This window comes from Anolis sagrei, chromosome 8 (genome assembly GCF_037176765.1).
Source record: "Anolis sagrei isolate rAnoSag1 chromosome 8, rAnoSag1.mat, whole genome shotgun sequence".
Lineage (NCBI taxonomy): Eukaryota > Metazoa > Chordata > Lepidosauria > Squamata > Dactyloidae > Anolis > Anolis sagrei.
In genome coordinates, this window is record NC_090028.1 from 36279630 (window position 1) to 36290402 (window position 10773).

The 10773-nt window shown below is 42.2% G+C and overlaps 1 protein-coding gene across 1 annotated transcript in view; it reads left to right on the forward strand.

The window, feature by feature from the left end:
* The window catches only part of MMP2 (matrix metallopeptidase 2), a 46164-nt gene extending 38957 nt beyond the window's left edge, over positions 1-7207 (forward strand). Inside the window, exons 11-13 of the mRNA XM_060787884.2 lie at positions 3497-3656; positions 6024-6133; positions 6386-7207. Coding sequence (XP_060643867.2) covers positions 3497-3656; positions 6024-6133; positions 6386-6489 — 374 coding nt within the window. The 3' untranslated portion in view covers positions 6490-7207. The remainder of the gene's footprint in view (positions 1-3496; positions 3657-6023; positions 6134-6385) is intronic.
* The last annotated feature ends 3566 nt before the right edge of the window (positions 7208-10773 follow it).

The window sequence follows — 10773 nt, forward strand, 5'->3', positions numbered from 1 at the left end:
GAGTAGATCAGTAAATACGACTCCAGCAAGAAGGCAGCGGTACTCCATGCGGTCATGCCAGTCACATGACCTAGGAGGCATCTACAAACAACGCCAACTCTTTGGCTTAGTAATGGAGATGAGCACCACTCTCAGAGTTGGACTTGACTAGATTTAATGTCAAGGGGAAACCTTTACATTATTATTATTATTATTATTATTATTATTATTATTATTAGAAACACCACAAGATGAGTCTACAGCAGACACTCTGCTGGCTGTTGAATTGGATCACACGTTATTGAGTTATTTAGATAAAGAAGCTAATTGAGATAGATAGAATAGTGACTGAGTAATATTGGGTCCAATTGAGTCTTAATTGAGCTATTTAGTATAGAGGACTATTGAGATAGTTATTGAGCTCTTTTTGCTTCCTCTCCAAACTAACCTTGGGCTGGAATAGGGAAGGCCTATGCTTTCTAAAAGATAGTAGCTCAGGGTTGAGGTAAAAAGATCTCAGGATTTTTTCTACCATTTGGAGGAGGACAACTCAGCGACTAGAGGAAAGAAAGAAAGAAAGAAAGAAAGAAAGAAAGAAAGAACATCTCTATGGTTTCACCAATTGACTGTTTTGTTTGTAACTTTGACAAGCTGTGCCAAGTCTGCAAGGACTTTGAGAAATAAATATTCTGTTTTGGTGTTCAAAACCTGTAGTAGCCTCAGTTGCTGAGAATCCCAAGCTTCTAAAGAAAGACCCCCGCGGTCTGCTGAGACAAAGAGAGAAGCACATCTTAGTTTTATTTTTATAGGGTCTGGGTGTGACGGCACACCATCCTTGAGTTCAGAGTAGAGCAACTACTTTGGGAGACGGTGGTCGGGCATCTGGACAGCGTGGCTGGTCCAGCAGAGTTGATGGCAGAGGACCATTGCTTCAATGCTGGTGGCCTTTGCTTCTTCCAGCATGCTGACATTTGTCTGCTTGTCTTCCCAAGAGATTTGCAGGATTTTTCAGAGGCAACACTGATGGAATTGCTCCTGGAGTTGCATGTGACGTCTGTAGACAGTCCACGTCTCACAAGCGTATAGCAGGGTTGGGAGAACAATAGCTTTATAAACAAGCCCCTTGGTATCCCTACGGATGTCCCGGTCTAACACAAAAAGTACACTGATTAGGAGAAGAATTATAGCAGAAGGGGATTAAAATAAATTAATTGCCTGTTGACTGTTTATGTCTATGTATCTACATATGTATTTGTTGTGGCTGCATCAACTAGGTTTTTGGCAGTTTGAAAAGTCGAGCCAGCAAGAACAAAACAAACCTCTGCAACATGGCCAAAGGCTTGATAAAACTGAATGGAACAGGTTTTCTAGATGCTGATGGAGAATTTCTTTCAAAAGTAAGGAAAGGTCCAATAATGAACTCCACATGTCCGAACGCTAGCTGGGTTTGGATTACACAGTAAACTGGATGTAGCCAAAACACCTCATTTGTCTATGTCCAAGCATTACATCTACCATCGCCCCGGGGGACTGTAAGGAGGAGAAGAGATTCAATACTGTTTGCTAAAGAAATTCAATTAGTTCGCTATAAGGGAGGGAAAAGAACGAACAATCCAAATTGGCAGGTCAATAAGCAAACCTGACTGTTCTTGATATTATCAAACAAAAACACCCACAGTTTTGATCCCAAGGGTCAAACCGCCAAAAATTGTAAAACGACAAAATATATAACTTGGGGTTGGCTTGAAGAGTAATCTACATTGTGCACATATTGTATTTGTTTTATCCCTCCCACCTAGCTGTATTTCAGGAATGCATATCTTCATTTATTTTAGTCTTGTGTGTCAAAGTGGCAACAGTTCCAAGTATTTTCTCCCTGTTGGGTGAGAGTTTTGGATCATGTTGAATGCCTCCTTGCACTGAAAGACTTCACTTGTAACCATTTCATTTGTGGAGGACACCAACTTTTCTTGCACAGAAAGGGGACGAGGGAGTCCAAAATAGACTGAAGCCAACACACATCCAAAATTCTGGATTGTTTCCACATTATACAATCGTAGCAGTTATTTATTTACGGTATTTATATGTAACCCTTCTCACCCCAAAGGGGACTCAGAGCAGCTTACAAGATATATATACATACAATATATTATGTTATTGGCATAGCACAATATCAGTATTATATACGAGGGGTATTTTTTAAGTAAGGTCCGTTTTGTTGTAGACACTAGTAGTTTGCGCGCATACCGCAACGAGCACGTGCGTCGTGTACCGGCATGCCTCGGGAACAATTGTGCTCAGTTTCCGCTCTGTAGCTCACCTGTACGGTTCTGTTCTGTGCTTTAAAAATGTTTAAGACTATCAACTCACGCACCGCATGTGAAGTTCGCTCAGTGATACGGTTTTTGTCAGCAAGGAACCTGCCTGCTGCAGAAATTCATCGACAGATTTGTGAAGTGTACGGTGATACTGTTATGAGTGAAAGCAAAGTGTGTAAGTGGGTATGACAATTCAAAGATGGCCGTGACAACGTCCATGATGAGGACCGCTCCGGTCACCCTTCTTTGATTACAGACGATTTGGTGGCTTCAGTTGAAGCGAGGATTCGTGAGAACAGGCGCTTCACAATAACAATAATAAAAATCTTTGAATTGTCGTACCCACTTATGCACTTCTAGCAATTTTTACCCCAGCCTTGCATTTGTCAAACCCCGCACATCACATGATGTGTTCTGCATACAAGTTGAATAGGTTGGGCAAGAGTGTACAACCCTGCCGTACGCCTTTCCCAATCTTGAACCAGTCTCCTGTTCCGTGGTCAGTTCTTACTGATGCTACTTGGTCCTGATACAGATTCCTCAGGAGAGAGACAAGGTGGTTGGTATCCCCATACTATCCCCATACTACCAAGAACTTGCCACAATTGATTATGATCCACACAGTCAAAGGCTTTAGAATAGTCAATAAAACAGAAATAGATGTTTTTCTGAAACTCCCCACCTTCCTCCATTATCCAGCAGATACTGGCAATTGGGTCTCTCGTTCCTCTGCCTTTTCTAAACCCAGCTTGTACGTCTGGCAACTCTCTCTCCATGTACTGCTGGAGTCTTCCTTGCCATTACTATGTTGCAAACCGCCTTGAGTCCCCCCAGGGGTGGGAAAGGCAGTATATAAATACAGTAAACAAACAAACAAACAAACAAATAAACAGCCACCAGAGCTCCCCCTTGTGGACCTCTGAGATTTGCAGTTTGGTGAGAGTTTGAATTCTCTAGAAAACTTTCTGGAAAAGGTGACGGTGTGAACAGAAAAAATCTCTGCCCCCCCAGACCATGAGATCCCAGCATCCTGCAATTGTCCTAGAGAGAGTCTTGATGAAAATTTCTATATTTTCCATTTAGCAGAACTGTGATGAAATTTGAGACCCTTGGATTGAAATAATCCTTTCTCCCAGCCCATTTTCTGCTAACCTCATTTGCAAAAGAGATAATTAGAACTTCATGCCTTATTTTTCCAGGAAACGAATACTGGATTTACTCCGCCAGCACTTTGGAAAGAGGTTATCCGAAACGGCTTACCAGTCTGGGGCTGCCTCCCGATGTGCAGCATGTCAATGCGGCTTTTAACTGGAGCAAGAACAAGAAGACCTACATTTTTGCTGGGGACAAATTTTGGAGGTGAGACTTAATTGCTTCTCGGTAGGGAACCAGGGATGAAGTGCTATCATGTTAGCACGTGGTTAAGTTTCGGATTTCAAAGCAAAAAATCCCTTTGTAGGAGAGCACAGTTGGATCACTATATCACAACTGCAGGGGAATCAAAAGAGGTTTAGACTACTGCAAAGCTTCATACATAGGGCTGCCTTTGAAGATTATTGAGAAACTTAGTTAGCTGCAAGATTGCTAACCAGAGCCATCAAGTAGACATATTTGGGAAACAATGCGAGCACCTATACTATAGAATTAATGCAGTTTGACACTACTTTAACTGTCATGGCTCAATGCTATGGGATCATGGTAGTTGTAGTTGTGTAAGATCTTTAGTCTTCTCATCATTCATCATCTGTCACCAAACCACAATTCCCAGTATTCCACAGCACTGAGTCATGGCAATACAAGTGGCATCAAACCACACTAATTCACTGTAGATGCACCTCAAAGCTTGGAATTTTTGAACTGCAACCCACACAGTCTTCGCAAAATTCATGGTGATTTGGGAGAATTCCAGAATTTGTACTCCAGGTTCAGGTTGAACTACATATTCCCCAAGTAGCCTGGCCCATGGGCAATTGAGTTTATACTTTGGCACATATGGAAGGCAGCAGGTTGAGAAAGGACCTCAGAAGAAAACATTTCTATTTTCATAGAATTGTAGGTTTTGAAGGGTCCACAAGGACCATTTAGTCCAACCTCATACCATGCAGAAATACAGAAACCAAGAACTTTTGACAGATGCCCACCCAAACTCTGGGAAAGACCTCCAAAGTAGGAGAGTCCAACATCTTCTGAGACTATTGCTGAACATCTCTTACAGTAATTGCCAACACCTTAAACCTTCTGCTCCTTATTCCTCCTCCTTGTTGTCCTCCTCTTCTAACTCCTCCTCATCATCATTCATCATCTTCTCCTCCTCTTCCTCTTTCTTCCTCCTCATCTTCTCCTTCTCTTTCTGTATCTGCTTTCTGTCCCCATTTTCCTCACCCCCAAGATCATCATCGTTTTTCTTCTTCTCCTCTTCCTCATCCTTTCTCCTTCCTCATCCTCCTCCTCTTCCTCTCCTCCCCATTTTCCTCATCATCATCATAATTCTTCTGCTTCTTCCTTCTTATCCTCCTCTTCCTCTCCTTCCTTTTCTCCTTCTGCTTCTCCTTCCTACTTTCCTCATCATCACACTATTCTTCATTTTCCTCCTCATCCTCCTTTTCCTGTCCTCCCTTTTCTCCTTCTCCATCTGCTTATCTTCCCCATTTTTCTCACCCATCATCACACCATTATTCTTCTTCCTCCTCATCATCCTCTTCCTCCTCTCCTCCCCATTCTCCTTCTCTTTCTGCATCTGTTTCTCCTCCCCATTTTCCTCATCGTCATGATCATTCTTCTGCTTCTTCCTCCTTATTCTCCTCTTCCTCTCCTGCCTTTTCTCCTTCTCCTTCTCCTCCCCACTTTGCTCATCATCATCACACTATTCTTCATCTTCCTCCTCCTCCTCCTCTTCCTGTCCTCCATTTTCTCCTTCTCCTTCTCCATCTGCTTATCCTCCCCATTTTTCTCACCACCATCGCACCATTATTATTCTTCCTTTTCCTCATCCTCTTCCTCCTCCCCTTTCTCCTTCTCTTTCTGCATCTGTTTCTCCTCCCCATTTTCCTTATCATCATGATCATTCTTCTGCTTCTTCCTCCTTATCCTCCTCTTCCTCTCCTGCCTTTTCTCCTTCTCCTTCTGCTTCTCCTCCCCACTTTCCTCATCATCATCACACTATTCTTCATCTTCCTCCTCCTCTTCCTGTCCTCCTTTTCTCCTTCTCCTTCTGCATCTGCTTCTCCTCCCAATTGTCCTCCTCCTCATCATCATTCTTCTTCTGCTTCTTCCTCCTCATCCTCTTCTCCTCCCTTTCCTCCTTCTCCTTCTGCATCTGCTTCTCCTCCCAATTTTCCTCATCATCATCATCATTTTTCTTCTGCTTCTTCCTTCTCATCCTCTTCTCCTCCCTTTTCTCCTTCTCCTTATGCATCTGCTTCTCCTCCCCATTTTCCTCCTCAACATAATCATTCTTCTTCTGCTTCCTCCTCCTCATCCTCTTCTCCTCCTTTTTCTCCTTCTCTTTCTGCATCTGCTTCTCCTCCCCATTTTCCTCCTCAACATCATCATTCTTCTTCTACTACTTCTTCCTCCTCATCCTCCTCTTCCTCTCCTCTTTCTGTCGTCCTCATTATGCTTTTACTTCCAAATTTGGGTCCAAGGGTGTGATTACATCATTCTAAAGTACGCAAAGGTTAGAAGTGTGTACGTATGTATAATGAAAAAGATAATGTGTTTTTGCAGGTACAACGAAGTAAAGAAGAAGATGGATCCTGGTTTCCCTAAATTAATTGCAGATGCTTGGAATGGGGTTCCAGACAACCTGGACGCTGTGCTGGATGTGAGCGGAAGTGGTAAGTGGCCAATGGATTCCCAAATGGTTTCTCCTTCCGCCCTTCATAAAATGGCAATTGGATGAGATGCAACATCACTTCCCGTCGTCATTTTGAGAAGGACTGAATAGAAGAAAACCCACAATCTATCTATGCTTGGGAAGTGGAAGAATTGGGAAAATATGGGGAAAATCGTGATTTTTTTTCCAGGTGTAGACAGGCTCTGAGAGAGCGTTACTTCATATAAACATATTGTTTCTTCTTCCTTAACAGGTCACAGCTACTTCTTCAAGGACTGGTATTATCTCAAACTGGAAGATCAAAGCCTAAAGATAGTTAAAGTGGGCAACGTGAAATCCGATTGGCTGGGTTGCTGAGCTGTGTGACCTCATAATAACCAAACCCCACCTCCCCTCCCCACCCCCAAAAAACCCATTTATACTTTTTTTTATTTGTAAAAGTCCTATGTCATATTTGCAATTAGAGATAGATCTGTATGCTGATTCAAAGGCCAGTCTGGAACTGGAAACATATCACTAATTACCACTATTGGACACCATTCTTTTGCTCGCTCTTTTGACCAAGCACACCTCCTTAGGAATATGTTCCATCACAATCATGAGTTCTGATTCAAACAAAATGCAATTCGCTTTCTCTCTATTTTCTTCATCTCTGTCTCAATAAACACAATTTTGGCCTGGGTTTTAAGTGAGTCGTTCAGGGCATCTACACTGTTGAGTTAACGCAGTTTGACACCACTTTAATTGTAATGACTCAATGCGATGGAATCCACAAAAGTTAAAGCCACAAACTAGTTTTTTTTTTTAAAAAAATTAATCTGTTTCATGCACTTTGTTCGCTACCATAACTTCATTCGTCGGTTCTGTGTTATATCCGAGTAACTTGTTCTCTTTCTTTCCTTCCTTCGTTTTTTCTTTTGCTGTCGTTTTTCTTTGGAAAGCTTTGGGCAATGTAAAGTTTTCACTGTACAACCTGATGGAACATTTGTCTTCACACAAAGGATTCTTTTTTTAAAAGGGAAAATAAAACAACTTACGTGGAAATGTCAGTGGTATTAAATAAAGAATTAAAAATTACTCTCGGGCCTTGTCCATGCTCAGTTTCTTTCAATGATTTGCAGTTTGGAAGCATCCCATTAATATGTTTGGTTCTTCTCTGATAGATAAATATTATATTTATATATTTACTAGCTGTCCCCTGCCACGCGTTGCTGTGGCCCAGTTTGGTGATTTGGAAAATAAAGTAATGAGAAAGCGTTGGTTTCTAATATATGTAATGTCTTTCTGCTTGTGGGTAAACAGTGTTTCTTGCTGTTTCTTTGTCAGTATTGATGTGGAAATTGTCTGGTTTTCCTACTCTGGAACATGCAACATATCATTGTCCTTCTTCAGGGGTCCCTTTCAAATCTATGATACTATATCTGTGTGTGTGAATCATATCGATCTATATCTATGGCTGGATGGCTCTTTGTCAGGAGGGCTTTGGTTACATTTTTTTGCCCTGGTGAAGTGAGTTGGACTGGATGGCCTTGAGTATTTTCTGTTGGTCAAGCGGGTTCTGAATGGGAAGTTTGCCTCAATTCTGTCGTTGTTGGGGTTCAGAACACTCTTTGATTGTAGGTGAACTATAAATCCCAGTAACTACAACTCCCAAATGTCAAGGTCTATTTCCTCCAAACTCCATCTGTGTTTATATTTGGGCATATGGAGTATTCGTGCCAAGTTTGGTCCAGATCCATCATTGTTTGAGTCCACAGTTCTCTCTAGATGTAGGTGAACTACAACTCCAAAACTCAAGGTCAATGCCCACCAAACCCTTCTAGTGTGTTCTGTTGGTCAGGGGAGCCCTGTGTGCCAAGTTTGGTTAAATTCCATCATTGGTGGGGTTCAGAATGCTCTTTGATTATAGGTGAACTATAAATCCCAGCGACTACAACTCTCAAATGCCAAAATCATAATTTTTTTAGTGATGGTCACTCCTTGTGTTGTGAGACGCTTTGTTGCCAAATTTGGTGTGATTTTGTTCATTGGTTCTTTTGTTTTTAAGGCACTCATTACGCACAGAGCATTTATATATATATATAGATGTATATATATCTTGTAAGCTGCTCTGAGTCTTTTTCGAGGTGAGAAAGGCGGCATATAAATGTCGTAAATAATAAATAAATAAATACTACTCCATGCTGGTCCCAAAATACTGTGTGCATGACCTTGCCTGCTGAGAGTTGGGCCGTGCCTTCTTTGGAGGTGGTGAGTCATAATGCTTCCATGGCATCAACTGGACTTCAGTCTCAGGATCATAGTGATGGACCCAGCTTTCATCCTGTGTGATCAGTCTGTTGAAAAAGTCCTGGTTTCCGTGGCACATCGTCAATAGAGCCCAAGAGTATTCGACTCGTCCCTGCTTCTCAAAAGGTGTGAGCAGTTAGGGGACCCAGTGAGAGGATACCATATGCATGTGAAGACGGTCTTGGGTAATTTTTTCCATGGACCCCACACTAATCTTGACATTTGGGGCTAGGTGGTGAATGGCTGCATGGCAATTTTCCAAAATGGTGATCTCAACTTGCAGGATGGTGTGTGTTCATCAATAGCAGAGTGGGGTCGCCCTGGAATTGGAGCTGTTTCCACCAAAGTCCGACCACATTGGAATGGACGATGTCAGTTCTTGACTACATCATATGATGGGGAATGAACACCATAAAGCTCTTTCATCCCATTGAATGTCTCCTTTGGTGTGTGGCTTTTCAAGGAAAGGAACTTGAGGACTGCTCTGTTTTCCACTGGGTCCATTCTCAAACCCTACGCCACTTCAGCACCTTTAAAATCAAAACCGTTGTCAGTTCTGAGTTGTAAATCGGCACGTAACCTATAGACACTTATATCATTACACGTGCGCAGTTTCAGCATCCTGTGATAAATAGAAGTGGGTCAGCGGAAATCTTTAATGAACACCCCTTGTAGATCAGAGCCCCTTGTCAAAGATGTTATTTCTATATACCCTTCAACTGGTGCGTCTGCACTGTGCATTTCATGCAGTTTGATACCACTTTCACTGCCATGGCTCAATGCTATGGAACCCTGGAAGATTCCATCTGAACATAAGGAAGAACTTCTTGACTGTGAGGGCCGTTCAGCAGTGGAACTCTCTGCTCCGGAGTGTGGTGGAGGCTCCTTCTTTGGAAGCTTTTAAGCAGAGGCTGGATGGCCATTTGTCAGGGGTGATTTGAATGCAATATTCCTGCTTCTTGGCAGAATGGGGTTGGACTGGATGGCCCATGAGGTCTCTTCCAACTCTTTGATTCTATGATTCTATAGTTTGGCGAGGCATCACCAGAAGGTTACAGATCTTGTAAACTCCCAAGATTCCATAGCATTAAGTCATAACAATCAACGTAGTATCAAACTGGGTTAATTCTACTGTGTAGATGTACCTTCTTAATGCCAACCAGTCTAAAAGAGGCATCAAATGCAGAAAAGGGAAACAAAATAAAGCTCAGTTCCACTCACAAAAACCAGCAAGCAAATTAAATGGTACAGAACTTCCAGGAATCCTCTAACAGTTCCCTTCTTTGGAGGGAAAAGCGAGGGATTTTGTTCCAGACAGTGACTAACTTCTTTGGCTAGGAAGGCTCTGTCGCCGGAGCCAAAATAAACCCCAGCTTTTAACAGAGAATTAATGTTAATGCCTATTTGCATGGATTTTGGCATTGCGTCAACATCCTTGTTGAGGTCAGCTGCTCTTCCGGGGCAGGTATTTTGATAGCTTTCAGTGGGCGCTTCTTTAGACTATATATCACAAGGAGAGGAGACATCTTCCAATGGCTAGAGATGGACAAATCTCAATAAATCTTTTTTTTAAAAAAAAAATTAAAACTATCTTATACAGAACTGATAATGCATCTTCATAGATTGTTGTAGGTTTTTTGGGCTATATAGCCATGTTCTAAAAGCATTCTCTCCTGACATTTCGCCTGCATCTGTGAGGTTCTGAGGATGTTTGCCACAGATGCAGGTGAAACGTCAGGAGAGAATGCTTCTAGAACAGTGTTTTGCAACCTGGGAGTTGGGACCCCTGAGAGGGTCACGAGGGGGTGTCAGAGGGGCCAAAGACCATCAGAAAACACAGTATTTTCTGTTGCTCATGGGGACTCCATGTGGGAAGTTTGGCCCAATTCTATCTTTGGTGGAGTTCAGAATGTTCTTTCATTGTAGTGAACTATAAATCCCAACAACTACAACTAACAAATGTCAAGGTCCATTTTCCCCAGACTCCACCAGTGTTCACATTTGGGCATACTGAGTATTTGTGCCAAGTTTGGTCCAGATCCATCACTGCATGAGTCCACAGTGCTCTTTAGATGTAGGTAAACTACAACTCCCAAACTTAAGGTCAATGCCCACCAAACCCTCCCAGTGTTTTCTGTTGGTCATGGGAGTTCTGTGTGCCAAGTTTGGTTCAATTTGATCACTGATAGAGTTTAGAATGCTCTTTGATTGTAGGTGAACTACCAATCCCAGTGACTACGACTCCCAAATGACAAAATCAATCCCCCTCCCTAATCCCACCAGTATTCACATTTGGGCGTATTGCGTATTTGTGCCAAATTTGGTCCAGTGAATGAAAATACATTCTGCATA